The sequence below is a fragment of the Oryx dammah genome, unplaced genomic scaffold, assembly GCF_014754425.2.
Source record: "Oryx dammah isolate SB20612 unplaced genomic scaffold, SCBI_Odam_1.1 HiC_scaffold_3, whole genome shotgun sequence".
Lineage (NCBI taxonomy): Eukaryota > Metazoa > Chordata > Mammalia > Artiodactyla > Bovidae > Oryx > Oryx dammah.
In genome coordinates, this window is record NW_024070187.1 from 49,333,900 (window position 1) to 49,360,260 (window position 26,361).

The 26,361-nt window shown below is 40.7% G+C and overlaps 1 protein-coding gene across 6 annotated transcripts in view; it reads left to right on the plus strand.

Annotated features, from left to right (window-relative positions):
- Positions 1 to 488: 488 nt before the first annotated feature.
- The window catches only part of PCDH7 (protocadherin 7), a 469,509-nt gene continuing 443,636 nt past the window's right edge, over positions 489 to 26,361 (plus strand). For 5 of the 6 annotated variants that reach the window (XM_040237986.1, XM_040237987.1, XM_040237989.1 and 2 more), the window contains exon 1: positions 489 to 8,459. In XM_040237986.1, the coding sequence (XP_040093920.1) occupies positions 5,286 to 8,459 (3,174 nt within the window). In that variant the 5' untranslated portion in view covers positions 489 to 5,285. Of the gene's footprint in view, positions 8,460 to 14,579; positions 16,213 to 26,361 lie in introns of those variants that run through there. The other variant, XM_040237991.1, reaches the window with a different exon arrangement.

Consider the following 26,361-nt stretch of genomic DNA (forward strand, 5'->3'; position numbering starts at 1 on the left):
GAGAAAGAAAACTAAAGTATCAAGTTTACCAGAAGTAGTTGGAGAAATGATTGATCGTAAAGACCTCAAAAACGTGTTTACACATACGTAAGTGGATACAGATGACCTAACTTCGAAAAAGATAAAAGGTCAACGGATGAGATGTAGGTATGTCATTTCCTCAGTTTGTCCCTTGGTGGCGCTCTTGAGTCACTTTCTCCCTTCCCGTCAAACTGCTTTATATTTCTTTCCAGAACTGGCTATCATGTTTACTGTATTTAACCTTTTTTCTTGTATTATCGTAAATACAGCGTCTATAATGAATGAAAGCCCCCTAGAGATCATATCTCTGGCACGTATTTCTTTGTATTCATTCTAACCCATAAACTTTTGTTGTTGTTTTTCCTCTTCCTGTCTTTTCTTAAGGCTTAAACTACAACACGGACCCTGAATGCTATTTTTCAGCTCAGTCATTGAATTTTTTTTTTTTTTTTTTTTTACTGCAAAGCAATTCTAAGTCAGGAAGGTTAGTCGATAAATTTAAAAAGAAAAACGAAAAACTACCGAGTATTGTAAGATATTGGCATAGAAAAGAAACCGTTGGCCGAGCTTTTATTGTGTCTATTAGAATGGAGTGCTATTTCTATAATAAAATTTCCTTTTGAACCTTCGTTTCAAAGGGACATGTCTTTTTATTGTCCTTAAAAAAATTTTTTTTCAACATTCTCTCAGATACTTTGGCTCATACAAGGGATGACGTTGTATCTGATCAAGGCGGGTTTTAGGACACAGATCTCGTTTTCTCTAATTCTGGACGCCAAAGCAACAGCAGCGGCAGCGGGCTCTTTAATTTATTGCAGCCGGTTACACTTTCTATTCCATTTCCTTCTGAACCCTTTCCTCTCAGGTTGAGAAGATAAATGCAGCCTCGGGTTTGAAGGGCCGGGCGGGGTTTGTGGGTGGGAGCGAACCCGGATATCATATTCCCTTGGTGAGGTCTCCTACCGCCGGGGATTTAGCCCCCCGGTTGCATTTAATGAAATTGCTGAGCACTTGTGACATTGGCTCTGAGACTGCGGAAATGGGGCGGGGGTGGGGGAATCGGCTTCTCGCCTCCATTCATCCTTCGCGCCGGCTGGAGGCAGGAGTTGGAGTGTCAGTCCCTAGACAGGGGGCGGAAGAGGACTGGAGCTCCGACCGCGGCAAGGGCGCTCGGAAGGCTCTCCTCACCTCGCCCACAACCCTACCCCGCCCATTCCGTTCCTTTTTCCCAGGAACCCCTACGAACGACCAGGCAAATCTGCCAACACTCCTGGGCTGCTCTGGCGGAAAGGTCGGAGCCGGGGAACGTGGGGGAAGGGAGAAGCCAGAAGGCTTCCAGGCCTCGGCAGTCTGGCCGCGCTATTCTCCATGCCCGGCACGTCGGACCCATTTCCCACGCCGGTTTGGCTGCGCGGCGGAGTTGGTAGGGATGAGAGTGGGGAGGGCGGGCTGGTGCCTCGCAATGAGGAAACCACTCCACTGTGAAGGACGCCGCCCCCCCTCCCCACTCCACCCCACCTCCCGGTCATCTGGAAGAAAATTTCAACGCTCTAGGGAAAAGCCGCCTACTCTTTTCGCCCCCACGCTGGTGTGCGCCTAAAGACTGCGCGTCGGAGCGGTGGGCGCACGGGCTTGTTCAAGTTTACAGTCTGGCGAGGCAAGAGGGAGTGTACAGTGTCTCTGCCTACGCGGCTGCCCGAAGTTTGCAAAATCTTAGGAAAGGCGGCGAGAGGACTTTTACTGCACCATATTGCCGCGTATTGGAATGCGCGGGCTTCCGTCTTGGACCCTGGAAAAAACGGGACTGGGTATCTCAGGGAGGCAGCGTTCTGATAAACCAGAGTTTGCTCAATACAAGGGGAATTTGGCTTTATTGACACTTAGCCTGCCGCTTCTGCGCTGCGGCTCCCGCCCCCGCCCCCCGGCTCTAGACTGCGGCGGTGAGCACTGAGTCTGCGCGCCGAGCAGTTCTCGCTGATGCTGCAGATATAGAGCGGAGAGGCTCCGGTGCCTGCAAGGGGTAGGAGGTGGAGGGACAGGGAGTGGGGAGGCGGGTGGAAAGGCCGGATTCCCGGCCTGGCCTCAGAGGAGGAGCCACTACCCCCAGAGTGCTACTGTTTTAGCAGACTGGAAAATACTCGCCCTCTCCCTGGCACAAACCACGATAGCTCCATCCTCCGCACCTCTACGATCCCCCATAGGGAATGCTTGGAAATCTCTGCCGCCTCTCCCCCTCATTCCTGCTGGCTGCGCCCGCCTAAATAACCGCGCTCTATGTCTGCTCAAAGACTTTATTGGTGTTTGTCTTTAAATCATTCCGCCGCCCCACATAGGTATCGTAAAGGCAGAGTACTCACTCTGGCCGTATTTCTTTCTCTTTTCTTCTTTTCGCTTTAAAATTTCCTTTAAGTGGAGGACCTTTAATGCCTTTAAATTGAGCAAACCGGCTGAGGACTAACCAAAACCTAGTAGCAACCCCCATTCTTTTTTTGAGATGGTAAGAATTTCCTCCGAGTATTTCCTACCCACCTCAACCCCCGCTAATCGTGGCTAGGCCCCCTTGTTTAACTGCCGCTGAAATAAATGAAGAGTAAATGTCTATAGTTCGGAAAACGCGACCAGACTTGAAATCCGATGAGGCGAGCTGCAGTGGCAGTGTCTGAAAAACTGGGGAAGCCTCGCGTGGGGGAACACCATCTACGTTCTAGTGGCACAAAGTCAAAAGAAGGAGAGAAAAGGAGCTAGGGACAGTTTGGTACACAAAGTTGACATTAAAGTTTATTTCCCTTTTATCCAGATAGGTGACGCTACACTTTGCCAGTTACTAAAAGCTGCAGGTTTCTGCTCAGAAAATAATATCGAGGCTACCAACATGTGTTTATTCCCCAGGCGCGCGCACACACGGTCTACCCCGTAAGCAAGCACGGCGACAGGAATGCCAAGCATTTAAACAAAGACAGAGAGCACCCTCCCCCTCCCCAAACCCCAGCCCTCCTAACTCTGCGTTCCCAAAAAAGGATCGCTCTCCCACTCTCTCAGGAGTTCACAGTTCTCTCTTAACGACTGCAGCCCATCATGGTTTCTCAGAACACCAGCGTAGCTCCCTGGCCACACGCTGGGTCCCCGAAGCCGCAGCTGACCAAGCCTTAACCAAGAAGCTAATTCGCGAACCAGAGACAGTGGGTTGGGGGGCAGGGATGAAGAACATACTCTGAGAAGGGGAAGGAGAAACGTTTGCTGACACATGTTCCGCGCTCTCACACACACGCTCTCGGCATTAGCTAGAGCAAGAAGGAAATTTACCAGCCCCAGGGAGGGAAAGCAAGTTCCCCCAGAAGGCAGCGGCTGCACTCGCTGGGGAGGGAGAGGGACAAGCTTTGGCTTAAGAGGGACTTATTAGGATCGCGCACACTTGGAGTGGCCCCCGGAGCTGAAGCTGGGCTTTCCGGAGCGGGGCGGCTGACTAGTGCTCCCTCCTGTCTCCCTCCCCCTCGGTCCTCCTCCCTCCTTCTCTGAGAGTGTGTAGTTTCCACGGCTCCACTGCTACCGCCGCCGCAGTAGCGTCAGGGACAAGCTTGAGCCGCAAGCAAGGCAGAGAGCTCCCAGCAGCAACCATCACTTTGGGCAAACTTGCGGGTTTCCGGCTGGCGAGCTGGAGCTTCCCACTTGCCATTCAGTGTCTTAGAGCCGTGGCAGCCAAAGGGGCGGCGGGAGCGCTAGCACTAGACTCTCCCAGACACCAGAGGGGACGAGACAACTGCGGAATTCACCCGCCGTGCCAGGGCACTTCCGAGGCAACAACCGACTGGCACTTTTTCTCCCCTTGGCAAACTGTTTTTTTGGTTTGTTTTTTTTTTAAGCTTCTTGGCAGCTGTCTCTGACTCCACCTCCCCCCACCCCATGCCTTGTGCTTTTCTTCGGAAATCCGGACAGAATTGGGCATCTTTGTTAATTGCCGTTGGGGGAGCCCGGCTGGGGTCTTTCGCCAGGCCAGCGTCGCCTGCCCACCAAGCCTGGTTTGCTCACCTTTGAACTGCAAAGGGATCAAGTTCAGCTCGAGTTGCCTGTATTGGGACTGGGAAAAAGGAGAGGGAGCGTGAGGGAGAGAGGAGTGGGAGAAGGGGAAAGGGGAAACGGGAGGAGGGAGGAGAGAGGAGGAGGAGAGAGGGAGGGGAGGGATCGAGAGAGAGAGAGCGGGGAGAGAGAGAGGCTGCAATCTCCTCCCTGAATCGCGCACAGCGCTGCAGATCCCAGTGCTCTGACATGCGGGCCGAATGCAGGTGAGGAAAGGCACGGACTCTGCGGCTGCGAACACAAACTTGGGCACCGCGCGGTGCGCACGGCTCAGCCTTCACCCCCGCGGGCGAACGGCTGCTGCGGTTTCAGGCGGCTGCTTCGAGACTAATGACCTTGCGCAGAGTTGTTAAGAGAAAAGAGAAACCCGAGCTCTCTGGGTGAGACGGGACCGACACTCAGGGCGTCTCTGAAGATGGCTCGGGCTGCTTTTCCGCGCACGGGGGGAACCCGGACGCGGACCGCTGTGTGACTCGAGTCGTCTCCACTGCACGGTGCCCGAAGCGACCTGCCGGGATTTTTCATTCTCGATCTGTTGACTGGCTCCCCCGCTGCCTAATCGGAGTCGGAGTTGAGACTGGCTTGTTGCTGGCCCTAGCACCTCTTGCAGGAAGCGACTCACGTTTGCCTGGGCAGTCGGAGCAGAAGCTGGGTCTGGAGTGAGTGCCTGGAACGTGAACTGGACTCAACTCGAGTAGCAGCAAAGACGAGCGGGGTTGGCAGGCGGGGGAGGCTGCCGGCTCGCTCCGGGCCGCTTCCCGGCTCCACCGCCCGCCTGCCGGAGCGGTTCCAGCCCCATTCGACTGAGCAGTGACGGGAGCCCGGGTTCCTCTGCCGGTTGCGGGTATGACTCTGGGGGGGCGCCGAGCCCGCGGCGCGCAGTGTCCCGTGAACTGTGAGTACTGCGACTGAACGGCGGCTGGCTAGCGGGCGATTAGCACCCATTGCATAAATTATGAAACAATAACTTTCGGAAGAAGCAAGAGGAGAAAAAAAAAAAGAAGGATCTATCGTTGGTCCCCCCTGGCCGACTCTGGACGCTGCTCTTGCCCCCTCCCTACGTTCCCTCTTGCTTCTTCCCTTCCTGGAGAGGGGAGAGGACTGGGAGGAGGGCAGGCCACGGGCCCCAGAGGAGGGGGCCGCCAAGGGGCCGTAATTAGAAGGAGCAGTAGCAGCAGCAGCAGGAGAAGATGCTGAGGATGCGGACCATGGGATGGGCGCGCGCCTGGTGTCTGGGCTGCTGTCTCCTCTTGCCGCTCTCGCTCAGCCTAGCGGCCGCCAAGCAACTCCTCCGGTACCGACTGGCCGAGGAGGGCCCAGCAGACGTCCGCATCGGCAACGTCGCCTCGGACTTGGGCATCGTGACCGGCTCCGGTGAGGTGACTTTCAGCCTCGAGTCGGGCTCAGAGTACCTGAAGATCGACAATCTCACCGGCGAGCTGAGTACGAGCGAGAGGCGCATCGACCGCGAGAAACTGCCCCAGTGTCAGATGATCTTCGACGAGAATGAGTGCTTCTTGGACTTCGAGGTGTCGGTGATCGGGCCCTCGCAGAGCTGGGTGGACCTGTTCGAGGGTCGGGTCATCGTGCTCGACATCAACGACAACACGCCCACCTTCCCGTCACCCGTGCTCACGCTCACGGTGGAGGAGAACCGGCCGGTGGGCACTCTCTACCTGCTGCCCACCGCCACCGACCGCGACTTCGGCCGCAATGGCATTGAGCGCTACGAGCTGCTACAGGAGCCCGGGGGCGGCGGCGGCGGCGGCGAGGGCAGGCGCGCCGGGCCTGCCGACAGCGCCCCCTACCCCGGGGGCGGCGGGAACGGCGGGAGCGGCGGCGGCCCCGGGGGCTCCAAGAGGAGGCTGGACGCGCCAGAAGGCGGCGGCGGGACCAGCCCCGGCGGACGCAGCAGCGTGTTCGAACTGCAGGTGGCCGACACCCCGGATGGCGAAAAGCAGCCGCAACTGATCGTGAAGGGGGCGCTGGACCGCGAACAGCGCGACTCCTACGAGCTGACCCTGAGGGTGCGCGACGGTGGCGACCCGCCTCGCTCCTCTCAGGCCATCCTGCGGGTGCTCATCACCGACGTGAACGACAACAGCCCCCGCTTCGAGAAGAGCGTGTATGAGGCTGACCTGGCCGAGAACAGCGCCCCGGGGACCCCCATCCTTCAGCTGCGTGCCGCCGACCTGGACGTGGGGGTCAACGGGCAGATTGAGTACGTGTTCGGGGCGGCTACCGAGTCCGTGCGGCGGCTGCTGCGCCTAGACGAGACGTCCGGCTGGCTCAGTGTCCTGCACCGTATAGACCGCGAGGAAGTGAACCAGCTGCGCTTCACGGTCATGGCCCGCGATCGCGGGCAGCCTCCCAAGACAGACAAAGCCACGGTGGTCCTTAATATCAAGGACGAGAACGACAATGTGCCGTCCATTGAAATCCGCAAGATCGGGCGTATCCCACTCAAGGATGGGGTGGCCAACGTGGCCGAGGACGTTCTGGTGGACACCCCCATTGCCCTGGTGCAGGTGTCTGACCGAGACCAAGGCGAGAATGGAGTGGTCACCTGCACCGTGGTGGGCGACGTGCCCTTCCAGCTCAAGCCGGCCAGTGACACAGAGGGCGACCAGAACAAGAAAAAGTACTTCCTGCACACCTCGGCCCCTTTGGACTATGAGACCACCAGGGAGTTCAACGTGGTCATAGTAGCGGTGGACTCCGGCAGCCCCAGTCTCTCCAGCAACAACTCCCTGATTGTCAAGGTGGGAGACACCAACGACAACCCGCCTGTCTTTGGCCAGTCAGTGGTGGAGGTGTACTTTCCTGAGAACAACATCCCCGGAGAGAGGGTAGCCACGGTGCTGGCTACAGACGCGGACAGTGGGAAAAACGCTGAAATCGCCTACTCGCTGGACTCTTCCGTGATGGGGATCTTTGCCATCGATCCCGATTCTGGGGACATTCTCGTCAATACCGTGCTGGACCGCGAGCAGACTGACAGGTATGAGTTTAAAGTTAACGCCAGAGACAAAGGCGTCCCCGTGCTACAGGGCAGCACCACAGTGATTGTTCAGGTGGCTGACAAGAATGACAATGACCCTAAGTTCATGCAGGACATCTTTACCTTTTATGTGAAAGAAAATTTACAGCCCAACAGCCCCGTGGGAATGGTCACAGTGATGGATGCTGACAAGGGGCGCAATGCAGAGATGAGCCTATACATAGAGGAGAACAGTAACATTTTTTCCATTGAAAATGACACGGGGACTATTTACTCCACAATGTCTTTTGACAGAGAACATCAGACCACATACACTTTCAGAGTCAAAGCTGTGGATGGGGGAGATCCTCCCAGATCTGCAACAGCCACGGTCTCTCTCTTTGTGATGGATGAGAATGACAATGCTCCCACTGTCACCCTTCCCAGAAATATTTCCTACACTTTACTGCCACCTTCAAGTAACGTCAGGACAGTAGTAGCTACAGTGTTGGCAACAGACAGTGATGATGGCATCAATGCAGACCTTAACTACAGCATTGTGGGAGGGAATCCCTTCAAGCTGTTTGAGATTGATTCCACCAGTGGTGTGGTTTCCTTAGTGGGAAAACTCACCCAAAAGCATTATGGCTTGCACAGGTTGGTGGTGCAAGTGAATGACAGTGGGCAGCCTTCCCAGTCTACCACGACTCTGGTGCATGTGTTTGTCAATGAAAGTGTTTCTAATGCAACTGTGATTGACTCCCAAATAGCCAGAAGCTTGCACACCCCACTCACCCAGGATATAGCTGGTGACCCAAGCTATGAAATTAGCAAACAGAGACTCAGTATTGTCATTGGGGTGGTTGCTGGAATTATGACTGTGATTCTAATCATCTTAATTGTAGTGATGGCAAGATATTGCCGATCCAAAAATAAAAATGGCTATGAAGCCGGCAAAAAAGATCATGAAGACTTTTTTACACCCCAACAGCATGACAAATCTAAAAAACCTAAAAAGGACAAGAAAAACAAAAAATCTAAGCAGCCACTCTACAGCAGCATTGTCACTGTAGAAGCTTCTAAACCAAATGGACAGAGGTATGATAGTGTCAATGAGAAGCTGTCAGACAGCCCAAGCATGGGCCGATACCGATCAGTTAATGGTGGGCCTGGCAGTCCTGACCTGGCCAGGCATTACAAATCTAGTTCCCCCTTGCCTACTGTCCAGCTTCACCCCCAATCACCAACTGCAGGAAAAAAACACCAGGCCGTACAAGATCTACCACCAGCTAATACATTTGTGGGAGCAGGAGACAACATTTCAATTGGATCAGATCACTGCTCTGAGTACAGCTGTCAAACCAATAACAAATACAGCAAACAGGTAAGATGCATCCCACATATATTTAAATATCTAAGACAGGGCATCTTCTGCAAAGTCTTGTCTTCACTCTTAAAGCTATTAGTTAAATTTTTAATAGCAGGAAATTAATGTTGGTGTAATTCTTATACCACTTATTTAGTAGAAGACATTTACAAAACATACACCACTATAGTTTGCACCTTATACCAGAGTGTACTAAGTTACAGAAGAAAACACTGTAAATGGTATTTTACGCTTCTCTTAGTGTTTGACAATTCTAATTCATGCTACATTTTTTGTTTCCAGATAAATATGTGTGAATTGTTTGGATGGCTAGTTTTAACCTAAAATTCTTTTCTTTTGTGCTACTAAGTGGATAATTTTATCCAAAGACAAAATTTCTAAAGTTACTACTGCTGTCTATGCAAATTGGACACTAAATAGTTTTAGCTACATTATACATTATGCAGAATTTTACAGATAAGCAGATGCTGATTCATGCAAATGAAGTACCAACTCTGAGATATTGAAATGCTGACTGACAAAAATGCTGACTTAAAAATATTTAATGATATGTAAATGCCATAAAAAACTACATTTTAATATTTCAGTATCTATACAATTAGGCTTTATGAGGATATGCAGTTGGCATTTGTAGTATATGTATTAGGTATGAAAAGTTCATAAGCAAAAGTAAATTGCATGAATCATGTATTATTTAAACCAAGTAACAAAAATGTTCATGTTTGGTGTAGTGTGTGTGAGAATATTTTGGTATGCATTGTGATATATTGAGACTATAAAGGTTTTATGGAATATTTGACACAGTTGTTTCTCAGTGAAATGTGGAAACTGAAAAAAAAACAAAGTATATTTTGAGGTGAACTTCAGAAAATATATAATTTATTTTTGAAAGTTTTGTTTTGTGTAATGTGTGTGTAAGTGTATAACTCACAAAGTTTACTTTTCTCACCCATCAACATTTGACACACAACAAATGAAAACCGTTTGGAAACGTCTGTATCTAAAGCTGTAGCAACTCTGCTAATAAAACATTACATATTTCTTACCGCCAGAACATTTCAGGAAACATATTTATGTCTGTCAAGCAATATCCAATAAAGAGTGTTCTATTAAATATGTTTTGCATATAGAATGTGTGATCTTAAAATAACTGAGGCAATGTAGAAAGTTTATTTTATAGCCTCACTGAAGATGTTATTGATGGGCTCATTAAAGGTATAGAAAAGAGATAAATATTAATTTCTCATTGTTTTCTATAATTTTAAAAATAAGCATTATAAAGAAATGTTTTTGATGTATTCCTTTATTGTAGCTATTTGAATAAGGAGAAATAGACAGTATGCTTTTATATCCAGTTACCAAAGCAATCCAAGAAAACACAGGTTTGAACTACATTGAATTAAATGAGTTTTAAAAAGATGTCTTTTCAAGTACGTGAGTCTTATTTCCTATAAACTGAAATATGCCAAGTGGAAAGTATGTTTGTTATTGCTTTACCTAGGCTTAGAGGGAGATTTCTATTTTGTTTTTGGTGCTTTTATCTGTTTTATAAACAAGGAAGATTCCAGTTAAAAGTAACAGCACTTTTATAATATTAGTTATAGAACCCACAAATAGAGATTTGTAAAGATTTCTTTAGAAAATGATAATTTGTTAAGAGAAAGCATGTGAAAAGATCTTTATGCAGAATATGTACTTCACTGTCATCTTAAAAGAACTTTGTATCCTGTGGTTGACTAACATTTGCATTCTAAATTATGTAATCTTAAACTTTTGAGTGGACATATAAAGTGGCAGATTTATAGATATTTTATACAACTACCTCCTATGTTCTGTTCTGTCACTTAAGCTTTATTTGACTTATCAAATAGGGTTAGCTCTATATTCTTGAATATTTAAAACAACCAATATCAAGAGTGTGGTGACATCCTGTTTAAAAGGCAAGGTGATATGCTTATAAATAAACTAATGTATGGTGTTAGTCTCTTAACTGAACAAGGAAGTCCGTATATCAGAAGAGAAAACCTACAAAGCCGTTCAAATAAACCATGCAGTTTGCCAAAAGTAACTTTGGAAAACATGTATGTTCTTAAGCACTTGAAAGATGTATAAAATTTTAACCACAATAAACAGCTGATCTAAAATGAAATAAAGGCAAATGAAATACATTCCCCTTAATGTAATTAGTGATAGTAATTGATATGCTTCATCTACTCAGTATTGCTGTCAGGAGACAAGGGATCCATTTACAAATTTACATTCTGTTTTGACATCTGGCATAATGAGATCTTTTTTGTTCTCATTTTTGTTTGTGCTGTAGATAGATGATTTTCTATATTTATTTTTAAAAGATATTGCCTTTTTAAACATAACCAAAATGTATTTTCTTTGATTAAACCTGAATTTTTTTTTTAAATTCAGAGTTTTCTTATAATTTCTTCCGTTTAATGCTGAATTTATGTAAAGAACATCTTGAGAGTTGCCATTTTTAAATTTCATATGGTAGGGATTAATTAAAAAATAGAAGATTTTATCTGACATAAAGCCTTTATTAATTTATAATTTTCATGAATTACCTTATTATAGTTCCTTATTTGTGATACAATGAAAATGATGTCTATTCCAGTGTTTGTATCTTCATGAGAATAAGTGTTGCTCCTAAGTTCTGTTAATGGTTAGGCTATAATGAGTTAAACAGCTTTGTAGAAATGAAAGTTTGTAAAAAATGCCGCCTCCTCTTTTTTGTTTGTTTTCATGGGTTCTAGAGACAGTCAAATCAATCTTCTATAGTTACTCCTGGGCAGAATCTGGGAGATAATGTGTTGCAGAGATACTGGAATTATTTCAGAAATCCGCACATTTGATGACGTAGTAGCCCAGGTTTTCATACTTCAGGCCTTTGCAATTCAAACAAGAGCCCTTGTTCTCAACTAAATAATGTGTCTAACTGAGAAAAATGGGGATCGTTGACAGCATTAAGTATCCACCTTTTCATTTCATTCTTCCTTTACTTGGTAAATCTGGCCTTGGTGGTTGTTAAAGTTTTGTGACCTGGAAGTTCATCAGTGCTTTTGATTTATAAAATGAAAGCAGAAGCATTCTGTTTCCTATTCATTTTACTCTGTGTTAAGTATTTTTCAGTTGTCTTAAAAATAATATATTTACAAAAGAGTAATAGACAATATAAAACTATAGTTCCTACTTTGCATATTATTTTCAACTCCTGTAGATCTTATCTTTGCCATGATGTTATTTAGATAATGTACTGGCACGTAAAAATTTCATTTTATTTAGTAAATGGAAGGTAATGTATTTTATTTTTGGCAAGCAGATAGAGGATACAGCTTGAATAAACATTAACTTAAAACCCTACTTGTAGCTGATCCTGAAATACTCAAGAAAAATTCATATTAACTGCAGTGACAGTTTCCTTTGCCTAAAAGAACTGCTGAATGTCGTCAGAATAATGTTCCCTTTAATTGATCAATTTGTGGTCAATATATCCATTATCTACTTTGTAAAGATATGGCAGAAATTATTTTTTAATTACTTAGATTTTGGAAGCAAGAAATGAGTCGCCATCATCTATTACAGTTCTAAGCACTAAGAAAAATGAGTATCAATTTATTTGTGAATGTATGTTATACCATATGTATTATAGTGGAAATGCATTTGCATGGTGATGCCAACCACAGCTTTCTGCTTTAACTCCATAAGCATTACTTCTACAATATGGTTCTGCTGTCTATGACCAAGGACACTTTGAAGAGGCAGAATGGATCTGCATATGGTGGGATTTCTGTTACATATGGCCAGAAATCATAGACAAGAGGCTAGTGACTGATGAAAGTTAGACAGTGTCTTTAGTCAGGAGCTATCTACCAAACAGTTCTTGACTTTCTGGATGTCTGTGAATCAAGGAAAGGGTCATTCACTGATTTAATCTGCAAAGGATATATAGTGTTTTTGAGGTCCAGATATGACCATTTGAACCTTATCTCAAACTTCTCCTAAGTCAATTAATGAATTTGACTGAAGACCACAAAATCAATTTAATAATTGTAAGTAAATCATGCAGCTGGACAACTGTAACAAAAACATTCTTTTTTGTTATCTTTTGAGAAAGTACATATCTCACGTGGAAAAGCATACTCCTGTGATAAATACATATCATAACCCCCCCCCACCCTGTCTTGCTCTCTCACACACACCCATACAGACACACACACAGATGTATTCATGTAAACTAACCATGGTGCTATTAGGCTCTTATTTACTGTGATATTCATACACTGATATGTAGAAAAGACTTAAACTTTAAACACAAAACTGACATAAAATATAACATAATCAAATGTTCAGTGTCAAAATTTCTAGAGATATCACATTTTACAATTAAAAGATATTAACCAAACCAATCTCCTCACTTTGTAGAGGAAACTGAGGCTTAGTTTGAAAGTTAGTTTGGCTGAGATCATAAGATTATCAGGGCTATGATGTGGACTAGAGTACAACACATGGAATGCAGAGTCCAGGGTTTTTTTTTTAATCATTCTACCAGTAGGGAAAAAAATTAGATTTCTGTAACTTTTTCTGTATGTATTTCAATAGTGACAGAAATCTCTTGAGGTTTTCTTATGTAAATATAACTATATACTTGGCTATCAAAACTGATGTTTTGTAACAGTAGTATATAATTCTGCTTTGGGTTCTAGTTTTTATCTGTAAAATTATTGGGGAAATTGTATTCAAATTTTATAGATTTTTAACAGAAATTCATAGTTTTCCCCCCTTACATAAGATAGCAATTGATGGCATTAATTAAAATAACTTAACATGGTTTAGAACATATATTCAGCAAGTTAAGAGGATTTTTCATTTTAGCAGAACAATGATAGTAGACATAAGCTCCTATATAGCATTTAGTATACCCTCAATAAAAGCATATTTGTAATGGAAATGAATAAAGCTTTCTATACGTTGTTTATGAAAAAAACTTTCTATGCGTTCTAATTGGGATGATCTTTTACTTTTTCCATCAGTAGTGATGATTCCTTTGGCTTCTACACTGTTTTTCATTTTGCCAACTTTGCAGATGCACTTTACTTGAATAGTGTCCTTAACACACAATTGTGGACTGTTTTTTTCCTCTAATTTTTTAAAGAAAGTGCCATTTTATTATTTTTCAAATGAATTGCATCCTTGGTGGGCAGTTTACCAATCTAGCTTTTTCTATTCTAAATTTAACCTATTGGTAAAATACAAATTGGTGAATTTACTAATTTCAAAAGTAAAACCCATACTTTTTTTAAAGCTAGATAAAATGTAACGAAACCATTGCTTTATCATAACCACCAATGCTTTCAGATATTTTAACATTCCTTTTCCTAGAAGAGGATGGTAGTACAGGTTATATATAGAAAATTTAGTATGATAATTGTTTAGAGTTTTATGTTTAAACTGTATATAACCAAATTCTAGGCTATAGCAAAGCTCGTCATCCATTTATTTACATTTATGACTCTATAGAAATAGTAGAATCTTTATGCATATTTATATATACACATATATATGTGTGTGTGTGTATATATATATATACACACACACACACATACATAAAGAGAGAGTCAGCTTTGCTTTTCTATCTTATTTATTTTAAAAGCCCTTAGAATCTTTTCTAAAGCAGCGACTCTGTTTCAGAACATTACACAGTGCTTTATTTAGCATTAGTGTTGTGGGAGAAATCACATTCCAAGAAGAATTGAGCTGAAACCACTAAAACTAATCTTAATTATCACTTCTGGTGAATTAATGTTCTAAAGGCAGATAAAGGGTTATTTTCAGGAATTTAGTGATGTTTGTATTGAACTCTAATGCTGTTTATAAACAACAACTTAAAACTATTACAGCTTCCAACTAGGATTCATCCAAGTTGACTTTTTCCCACCTGAATGTATTTATTATTTACAAACACATAATTTGCAAATAAAAATTCTCTTCTCCAAAACCTCCACTACAACATTCCAATTTTGGGCATAAGCCATTGGGGAAATTTCTTCATAAGAGTTTTTTTTTTTTTTTTTTTACCTGCATAAATTTTTATTTTCCTTCTTTCAGATGCGTCTACATCCATACATTACTGTGTTTGGCTGAATTCCACTCAAATATGATGCTCCATTATGCACCATACTCTGATGACCTTGCTACTTCGAAACCTGCTGGAGCCTGCCCTTGGCCGTGGGGTGTCAGCCAATCACTGCTTGTTCCATTTGTTGTGCATTTGATTTTCATTTTTTTTTCTCATTTAAGGAAAAATAGTATTGAAATAAATAAACTTATAAAAGAAACAGTATTAATAAAGAAATGTGCTATTAGTGGGTGTCATTTACCAGGAACTACATTCTCAGAGAGGTAGTTAGCAGAATTTAATAATGAAATCTTTAAAAAAAATCTAAAAATGTATTTCAACAATGATTTTAAGACTCTGGCTTTGTGTAAACCAAGGAATATTAAGTCTATGAAGTCTCTGTCTATAATATATTAAATAATGACTATGAATAATATCCTAAATTACTCAATAGTTTTAAAGTGTTACATATTCAAAGCCTTTTCCAGACCAGGGAGATAGTTCTGTTAAAGTGAAGGATAGTGTCTCTTGCACATTCTGTGTGTATATTTCTAAACGCCACTGTGTGTGTTTGTGTATGCTCCCACAGGTTATATGCAAAGACTTTGAGCAACATTTATAAAAAGTATTTTCTCTAAGACAAATTTGAGAGATTTATTTTGTGCTTACCACAGGCACTGCCAGTGGATTGTTTTTTCCTCTAATCTTGCAATATTGACCAAAATATCTGTAGAATTTTCATGACTTTGTTGTTGTTGTTAAATTTCTTAAGAAAAGTTAGAAACTTTGAGTTAGATTCACAGAAGTCACCGTGGTCACATTCAGAAGGAAGATGTAGCTACCTATTTTTTTTTAGTTTTCGTTTATCAGAAGACTATTCTATTTGATGTCAGGTAACATAAGTTCAAGTAACTTCTGAGAATTCAGCATGTTATATATTTTTGAGAAAGCAAGTAGCTGAATTTTAGTTATACAAATAGTAATTTTCTAAGTAAGTCAAGTATTCTCTGTATGTTTCCTCTAACTCTCTGTTTGTATATTTATGTCTCTATTTGTTATGTTGTATGTGTTTGTGTGCCTAAAATAAGTGTTCCATATATAAACTTTGATAATTTTGTAATATATTTATCATACCATCTTCCCTATTAAAGTTTTCCCCAAGTTTTGAGTTACTGACCAAGATTTCCAGATTCTTGAGAATTTTTTGGTGAATTATTGTCAATATAAAATCCTTATAAGAAAAAAAAAATATTGGGACAACATGAATATACAGAGTGATAGGAAATGCTCACTAACACTTGTAAATCACTAAAGCTTGTATTTCAAGATGTTTATTTTATTAGCTGTTTATTTAATTTTGCAAAAAGGAAATTTTCAGAAATATCACTGAGACTATAGTGAAATTCTTCAATAAAACCTAATTATCATTAATCTCTCATTTTGTTTTGAGCACAGGACCAGTCAGTGTAAGAAACTGGTTAAAAACAAAAACTTCTTACCACTTTTGGCTTCTTGGAAATATTGTTTTCTCATCCTAAAGTAGTAAACTTCCTTAGACGTATACTTAAACAAAATCCTGTACTGAATCACATCAACTCAAAGACAAGTTACAGACAAAAAAAACAGCAAACAGAAAAAAATGTCCAGAATTTTGGAATAAACTAATGTGTAGCCACATGGAGGGGATGTTTATGAATACTGTCACAAAGAACATTCTAAGGCACAATTTTGCAAACTTGGGTATATAAATCAATTTGTGAATTTCTACTACAACCTGAAAGATGCAAAATAAAGCATAAAAAATTCAAGTAGGCCATTCATACAGTGAGGCTAAATATTTTCTTATGCAATCCTTATTTCAGTTGTGTTTGTATGCCTCCATTCCTCGCTGCTTTTAGTTTCTATGTAAAAAATTTGTCTTATTGTGGAAGTAGCCCAAAAGGAATGAGAACCACCCCTTTAGATTGTTCCAAATGGGGAACAATGGCTATTTACTGTTATGATTAGAAAACACAACAAATCAAAACAAAAAAGTACTAACAATCCCAAGGATTTTAGCGTGCTTAAAAGCTGAATCAGAATAATCAACAGCAGCAAGCTATGAGATGTTTATTATCATCCCTCTGGTGTTCTCTTGTTTGTTTGTTTGTTTTCCCGTCTTTGAACATTTTGCCATTGGTTCCTGTCCCTGCGCAAACTTCTGCTCTGCCCTAACTAACTCCCTGCTCCCAAATGTTCTCCACCTCAGATCTCTTGACCACTCTCCTTTTCAGTTACTGGAATTTACCTTTTAGGGGGGTGCCTATGGACAAATGGAAATAGACTCAGAGCAATCCAGCACCTTATATCTTTTAGCATTTGGACATTTTATTTTAACCGACAATGCAATACTTCATTCTCCATTATAAAAACTAAAGAGGAATATGAGGATGTTAGAGACTGATTTAAGTAAAGTTTGTTTAACACATCCAATATCAGCTGATACTGAGTATGCAAAGAAAAATAAGAAAAGTCTTTGTCTTCATGGAATTGATGTATTATAAAGAAGATCACAGAGCAGAAAAATGATAGATTGTGTTTGCCTTATGCTTCTAAAGTTTCAAATCATTGAATTCATGTTTGCTCCTCAGCAATCTTTGAGGAAAAGCACCATTATTATTCTGAGGTAAGGAAACTGGAGTAATGAACAGCTTTTTCAGGACCCTGATGGAACTAGCAAAGAACTTTATCAAGTCTTAGAAGAAATAGCCAGTCAGAATTCAAAAGTACTGAAAGCATTTGGTGGAAGTGGTGAAATCTGTGCTTCTGAATATGATATATTTTTAGACTTACCTGGGTAAACTCTTCCCAAAAGAATTAGAACAAACCCAGTTTTTCAAACTTTTTCTAGTCACAACCTACACTTTATACTATCAAAAAAAGTGTTGTGGGTATAATTTGAAGATCTAATCAATTACCCTATTTTGTAAACAACAGCCCCATGTGAGATTAAAAACAGACAAACTTCAAGAATTAGGTAAGCAACCAAGATTATCATTTATTTTTGAGGCTATCTCTAGAAAAACTACCGATATCCTCCAGAAGTAATTAATTCCACAGTTTGAAATGTCTCTGGGAATAATTTCTATCTGTAATTTTGAAAAACACTTATCTTGGTTGTGTATCACTTTTGTAATCCATTTATTTTATAGAGAATAGGTTGATTTGCTTTATCTTTTATACACTATGCAAGGCTTTGTAATTAAAATGATGGCTAAAACAAAACTCTTTAGTGCAAAAATAATATACTACTACTTAAGGCAAGGGATAGGTGAAGCTCAGAGAGACTGCCCCAAGTCTGTCTTGTTCATCAAGATACTCCTAGTGCCTGCTAGAGTGTGCAGCATACAGGAGATACCCCTAAATATTTGTGAAACAAACAACGATCAAAGGGCCTGGGCTTTAGTGCTAAGTAGCCTGAAAATCCGTCCACATCAGATCACTGAACTGTGGTATGACCTCTTTTATTTCAAACTCTGAGAACATCCTAGTTGTTATTTTCTTTCCCTGCTGGGTGATGTCTCCAGGATAAAGGACTACCTGCCGGGTTGGCTAGAGTCCCTGCCTTCTCTGCAGGATGTGTCTCTCTTGTTTCTGTACCAAATGAGCAATTCTCTGATTCCCCCTCCTGGCTTCTTCTTAGTGGTGTTATAAACACTAAACCCTTCAAAAAGATTAAACTAAAGCAAATGTGGGAGGGAGGCACTGGTCACACGGTAGACTTCTGGTATATTTTGAGGGGCTGTGAAGAGGTGTGTAGACATATGGGTTTTCAGGATTTTTTGGGAGATCCTCATCTGTGAGGAAATATGGATACATGCCCGCCCATACACATGCATGGGTCTCTGTATTCGTCAATGTATATATCCCTGCAAGTATTATTCATTCACTGTGCCAACCTATGCTCACTGATAATGTATTATTTTTTTCCATTTTCATTCTGACTCTCCCTGGGGAGCAGTTGTTTTTAAAGAAGAGAGTCTAGCATAACTGTAAAGAGAAACGTTTACTTGATGTACTCAAGAAAGAAGTCTAGGAAAGGGGATATGTCCTTCCTGTGGACTGATGGGCAGTGAAGCTGAGAAATGCCTTACAACTCAAAAGCACTTCTTAGAAGTCCCCTGAGATTCTAAGAAGTGCCTCTTTTAAATTGCAAATAACCTCTGAAGGAGTTGATTCTGTCTTTGGCACACCTGGGTGTAAATTGCTCTAAGCAGATAATGAGGTCAGCACCTCCCAAAGATCAATAGTTCTTAAGAAATGGGGATTTTGATGAGGACCCTGAGGAAGGGTTAACAGCCTTCCCTAGTTTAGAAGACTGAGAACTCTTTTAAGGCACTGTGTGTCTCGGACTCCAGCTGGGAGTCAGGAGGTAACGTAAGATGATAGCAGCAAAGGGTATTCAGTCCTGATAAAAGCGAATATTTGTGTCCTTGATTTTTGACCAGAGGGATGACACTAGATGTCTAGGCTTTATATGACTGTAAGACTGGTATTAAAAAGTAGTCAATGTTTACTTTCTCCCATTTCTACTAGTTGTTTTGTTTGGTTTGGTTTTCAGCCTGCAGTAGCAGTGCTCTCTATCTTCATTCATTTTCTACCCTCGTACGTTCATGAGAAAAAGAGGAACAAAGAAAGAGAAAAGAAGGTGGGGAAATGCAACCACTGCATGGCCATACACTCATCTTCTCCCTATTATTATTAGTAGACTACTGTAATTAAAATAGTTGAATATTATTGCCATGTAGCTGTTTCTTATCCTAGTTTAATTAAATTCTCAGAAATTGAGTGCTATTAGGTCTTTACTGCGGAGAAGGCATTGACACCCCACTCCAGGACTCTTGCCTGGAAAATCCCATGGATGGAGGAGCCGTAGGCTGCAGTCCATGGGATCGCAAAGAGTCAGACACGACTGAGCGACTTCACTTTCACTTTTCACTTTCATGCATTGGAGAAGGAAAGGGCAACCCACTCGTGTTCTTGCCTGGAGAATCCCAGGGATGGGGGAGCCTGGTGGGCTACAGTCCTTGAGGTCACAAGGAGTTGGACACAACTGAGCAACTAACACTTTGACTTTCACTTCAGGTCTTTACTAAGGGCTTCTCAGGTGGCTCGGTGACAGAGAATCAGCCAGCCAAGCAGGTGACACAGGTTTGATCCCTCGGGAAGATCCCCTGGAGAAGGAAATGGCAACCCATTCCAGTATTTTGTCTGGAGAATCCCACAGACAGAGGAGGAGACTGGTGGGCTACAGTCCATGGGGTTACGAAGAGTCAGACAGGACTTAGAAACTAAAAACAGTAACAAAGGTCTTTCCTATAGATATCCCAGAAACCTGAATTTTTAACACTTCCCCCTTCTCAATTCTGACTGCAGAGGGTAGGTCAGGCTACAAAAGACTTGAAGTTTAGAGCCTCTGAAATTCCTAACTTCTGCTTACTGGTTTGGTTTTTGACAGGCTCTGACAAAATAGAAAACTGAAGTCTGATAAGGTGATAGGAAAATCTGCCTTTTGCCCTGACTGTGTCACTGACTGGCTAGTGTGCCCTTGTATAAATCCTTTCAAGTCCTGAAGCCTCTCAAACTCATCTTCTGTCATTTTACATAATAACCCTTGCTCTGATTATATGACAGGGTTTATGAGGGTTGCACAAACTGTTTGGGACTTATAAAACACTACTGTAACTTGAGATAGTATTTCTCCATATCTTTGAATTTCTCTAAGCCCTACTTAAAGTGCATTTGCACTTCTGGAATATTTTTACTATCTGTAATATTATATGAAAAGTTTTTTTTTTTTAATTTCAGTTTCTTGGTGCTTTTTGTTTGTTTTGTCATAATCACTTATTTGAAGCCTCTGATGTTCTCTTATCCTGGTTGATTTCTTTGAAGTAATGATCAAGGTGCAACTAGGGTGTGTACCTATCCATAGACCAGGAGACACTGGGTTTTGTCAAAAGTCATTGCAGAGCCTATGACATCTAAATGGGAAAAGGGAAAAGAAATAGTTTATTGCAGCAAAGCAAGTAGCTTAGAAAAGACTCACAATAGTTTGTATCCATTTTGATACTTTTAAAATAAATTTACTACTTTTTAACAGTCCTTTGCTCTTCCATTCTGTATTTCCTGGAAGTTTTTCTTCCATTCCTCATGTCCAGTCTCTAACATTGAATGATCATTTATTGAGCTTTAGTTCTGTGTCAATCACTCTGCAACAGTGTCTATACCACATTATAACACTGACTTCTCCTAACAGCTCCAGGAGACAGGTTCCATTATTTGCACCTTGGGACATATGTAACTGGGGAAAAGAAAACAGAACCTCATAGGTCCCATCCTCTCTATATAAAGCAGGTGCATTCAGCTACTTGCAGTCAACTCTCCTCCAAAATAATTCTCCAAACCTGAGAGTTATCATTAGCACAGTAGTCCTGATAGATTTTACTTTATGTGCTTCTGTATTTTAGGCTTTTGTGTGCATTTTGTTCTAGTCCACAATACCTGCTGTGTATCCCCAGCAGTCTTACAAGACAGAGTCTGTGTTAGTCTACAAGGTCTGCCATAACAAAATACCATAGACTATGTGCCTTAAACCATGGTAATTTGTTTTTTCACAGTTCCAGAGGCTAGAAGTCCCAGATCAAGGTGCCAGCAGATTCACAGAAAGAGAGCTCTAGTGTTCCTTTCTCTTCTTCTAAGGAAACCAGTTCTATCAGATTAGGGCCTTAACCCTTCTGATATCATTTAACCATAAATTAGCCTCAGAAAGATTCTAATTTTGGTCAGGTCTTTAACATGTGAATTTCGGGGACACACAATTCACTCCAAAACAGAATGTATTCTTAAGGGCCGTGCACTCATCTTGTCCTGCCAGAACACCAGAATGTATTCTTGACCGGAACAGAACACGTTGGACTGGACCATTGTTTCTTCGTGAGCTTGTCATTCACCACATACAATCTGTACTTTCATAGTAAAGAAGTTAAAATAACCTTCCATTTAAAACCTTTCCATTTTACAAGAACCTTTTTTCCTATCAATTTCCGAAAGCAGCCCTATAGATATGTTCTTGGCATTGATGAAAAATTACTATAGCTTTTGTGAAAAAATATGAACGTGTAATGGGTATGCATGTGCATAAAATTTGAAGTTCATTTTTTAGCTCATTATATCTAACTTTTTATGCACATCATTGAATGCTTTTTGCAGTTTTCATTTTTATAGGGATTTGTGATATTAAATGGGGCTTTCCTGGTGACTCAGATGGTGATGTTAAATACCATCTTAGTTATTTTAATTTTGCCAACTGATATAAGTTCATGCAGGTATAGTAATTATGTAAAATTAATATTAGTATAAATTGTCCAAAAATTGTTCCACAAATGTAACAGAATTTTTTAATGATGATGTTATATTTGATAATATTGATGTTATAAATATTACAAATGTAATAGAATTTATAATATTTATAATATTTATAAATTCTGTTACATTTAATTCTGTTACATATAAATATTATAAGTATTACAAGCATTTATAAATGTTATAAATTCTGTTACATATAAAATGATATTATAAATATTACAAATGTAACAGAATTTTTTAATGATGATGTTATATTTGATAATATTGATGTTATAAATGATAATATTTAGTCTAAAATATCTAGTATATTATTAGCTTTAAAGTTCAAATAAAAAGTAATAGGAGTTAAGGGGTGGAGGGAGTCAGTTGAAACAGCAATAATATAAGCTTAATAATCCTTTACAAGGACAGTCTTAGTGGATTTTCATGCACAGTGGCATAATTGATCTGACAAAGATCCAGTGAGTCTGATTCCCCCTAGCATTTGGAAATTGCCAAACATGTAACCGAGGCTCATCCCACGCTCTGAGTGACTCTTCACAAACTATTATTATGTATTCGTGCAACACTGTACATCAATACAAATCCATGGACACATCAAGTTTTTTTTTTTTTTTCCCTCACTTTGCCTTTTCATTTTCTTAATAAAATTAAAAATTCATGTGATAAAATACATAATGAGTAGCCTGGGAACTATATATCTATTGGGCTGTAGGAAATGGTGATATTTTAGGTATAACACAGGATAAACCCATAAACGTCAGAAAAAGAAAGCTCTTTTCTGTCCTTTAGTCAGAATTTCTAGGCAATGGAGCATAACAGCTGAATAGATCTTTCCTAAGAAGTACAAACTTTCTGAGCTAACTTTACTTTTGACCCCCAATATTAAAAATAGCAAGTTAAACAGGTGTTTCATTCAGGGAAATGGCAATAAGTGTAGCCTAAATCTGAATTTATTTTAATCATGTCTAAATCTGCTTTTCGTTGAACACAAGGACCAGTTTTATATACAGAGATGACATTTCTATAGGGCATTAGGGACAAAAGATGGTAATGCCTATTTTTTCCAAACTAGTGCAAATGCTATTAGGTCAGGAGTATTAAAATTTACTTCATTACAAAGAAGTCTTACTTTTTTTTAAAGTATTTTACCTTTCATAAGAAACTGCTTGTGTGTGTATGTATGTATATGTATGTGTGATATGTCTATGCATGAATATGTGCATGCTAAGTCACTTCAATCATGTCCTACTCTTTGTGACCCCATGGACTGCAGCCTGCCTGGCTTCTCTGTCCATGGGATTCTCCTGGCAAGAATACTGGAGTGGGTTGCCCTGCCCTCCTCCAGGGCATCTTCCCCACCCAGGGATCGAACCTATGTCTCTTACATCTACTTGCATTGGCAGGCAGGTTCTTTACCCCTAGTGCCACCTGGGAAGCCCATGTATATGCATATATACATATAAATATATCCTATACATAGAAAAGTAATACAGTTAACATTGCAGAGAGAAAATACTTATCTTATGCCAATTAGGTGATTATATGCAGGTATTATTTTAGCCACTGTAGAAACGGCACTAGTAAACATAGACAAACATCCCTTCCCCCATGGAGATTCAATTACAGTGGGAAAAAAAAAAAAAAAAAAGCTAAACTTATTCAACATGCTGTGTTCTACATACTGGTCAACATATTTTACATATATTATCTCATTAAATAGGCACAACAGCCCTACAAAGAACACCTGTAATTGTCTTCATTCTGTAGATGAGGAAAGTGATACACAGAGGAAGCTGAGTAACTTGCTCACCATCCCACAATTTGCAAAGTGTCTGAGCTGAGGTTCACGTGCAGACAGTCTGGCTGTAGAGGCCACACTGTCCACCACTGTGCATATGCCAAGCACAGGGAACACATCTATTTTATAGCCAACTAGTTCTGTGAGAATGAAATTGAATTCACCGACTTCTATTAAAGGCTTCAATAATATTTCAACCTTCCTATTTCAATATCTTTTACTATGTTCTTGAAATTGGGTCACTCAGTCCAATTTTTTTTAATAGTACTACCTTAAACCTTAAAGTTCAAATCAACAAATGGGAAGATAGATGTTAGACTAGTCTACATTTCTCACTTTCTCTCTACCCATTCTGTTCTTTGAGGAACACCTCATAAATATATTTTCCCTGTTTTGTTATTTTGTTTTAATGTTATTCATTTCATTAAATATTCACACATAGTCTGTTTTGTAAGTTATTAATACAACTAGGAAACAACAAATTTATTAATTTTTGTAAATTGCCATTTGATTAGGATGGGAAATGCCTTTATATGAGAATAAAATTTTATTTGGAAAGAATTAAAAACCTACTTTGTGTTTGTTATTGTTGTTTAGACCCTTAGTCACGTCTGCCTCTTTTTGATCCCCATTGCTGTAGCCTGCCAGGCTCCTCTGTACATGGGATGTTCCAGGCAAGAGTACTGGAGTGGATTGCCATTTCCTTCTCCAAGGAATCTTCCTGATCCACGGATGGAACAAGTCTCCTGCTTGGCTGTCAGATTCTTTACCCCTGAGCCATCAGGGGAAGCCCTTTCTTTAAACTAGTGCTGATTATTAAGCATTCGATTAAAATATGACCTATGTCATTTTCAGTTTTTTTTCTCTCTTAAAACATTTTATCAGTCTATTTCCTTATTTAAACTTCATATATGTTTCTTTATGAGACACATTTTTTCTTTTTTCTTATAAATTTATTTTTTAATTGAAGGATAATTTCTTTACAGAATTGGAGACATTTTTAATCACCTAAAATTCAGAGGGGTATCATTGAAGCCTATCTGAAATTGCTTCTTTATGACAATAATGATATACCTATTTCTGCTATGGTAGTGTCTTCCTAATATATTGATGATACTTTATTATAGGTTGCTTATTCAACAGGTAGATGTCTCAAAATATAAATCTTTGTAATATAACTCTGGATTCAGCTCTATGTCTCTATATACTTGTGATCTGGATTGATCTTAGTATACATTTTATAAGATATAAAGTTTTTAAGTTTCAGAATTAATGAATCAAATTTTTGAGGCTGTTATTTTCATACTCCATCTAATAATTCATAGAATTTTGTTTGTTTAACAATAAGTACTACAAGTATTGCTGTCCTTGCTGTTATTTCCTACTAATAAGAAGAAAATATGATTAACTGGTAAAGAACCCAATTGATAATCCAAGCCAGACCTCACATGAATTTTTACAAAGCCTAGCAGATCACTTCTTTACTATGTGGTTAAAAGTTGAACTCCCACTTGGAAACAACTTATTTAAAGCCAAAGAACTCTGGAAATTAATCAGTGTTAGCCATAGGCCTAGGCTTCCTTGGTAGCTCAGCTGGTAAAGAATTCGCCTACAATGCAGGAGACTTCGGTTCAATCCCTGGGTTCTGAAGATCCCCAGGAAGAGCGCATGCAAGTCACTCCAGTATTCTTGCCTGGAGAATTCCCATGGGCAGAGGAGCATGGCAGGACAGAGGAGTCCATGGGGTCAAAAAGATTCAGACACAACTGAGCAACTAAGCACAGCACAGCGCAGTCATTGGCCTTATAAGTGTGAACAACATACATACATTTTAACATTAGTGTATCGTAAGAGTATAAGCAAAGTAGAGGATGGAACAGTTTGAGTTGGAAAGATCATTCAAATTTAGTGTATGAAGATGGATAATTAGTGATGAATCTGTAAACTTTAATGTAGATATTGGTGTACTTTCAGAAAAAGGAAAAGAGAAGAAAAGACAAAGAATGCCATGTGTTCAGCATAACCAAATTGTAAGGACCTGATGAAATCCGCAATTCAGTCTGTATTGTATGTAGTCGTCAATCTAGCAAAATGTTTCCTGGATATACCTTGTAGTTTGTGTCTTTTATTTTTTAATCCACTTAGGGAAGGGAATTGTTTTCAGTCCCCAGAAATAATGGTATGAATACCTACCTTTGACAGTAAGAAAGTAATAAAAATGCATGCTTATGTGTTCTTGAGAATTAATCTCTATTATTTTTGAACTTTTTGATTGTTCTTTTGTGAAACAAGAACAATTTTTTTCAGAGCACAGGGCAGAAACTCCTAATGGCAAATAAGTTACAATTGTGTAACTGCTCTGTTTCACCCAAAAAGTGCTTCAGTGACGAATTTACTTTACCATATGCTTATGCTTTCAAATATCTATCATATTGTTTACTCATCATTAGATAATGTGAACCTTGAGGGAATTAAAGTGCTTGGTATCCCCACTATGTCACATCATAGTTCATGGGATGGCATATGCCTATCGTGAAGGAAGGACAGACATGGCTTGTGAATATAAA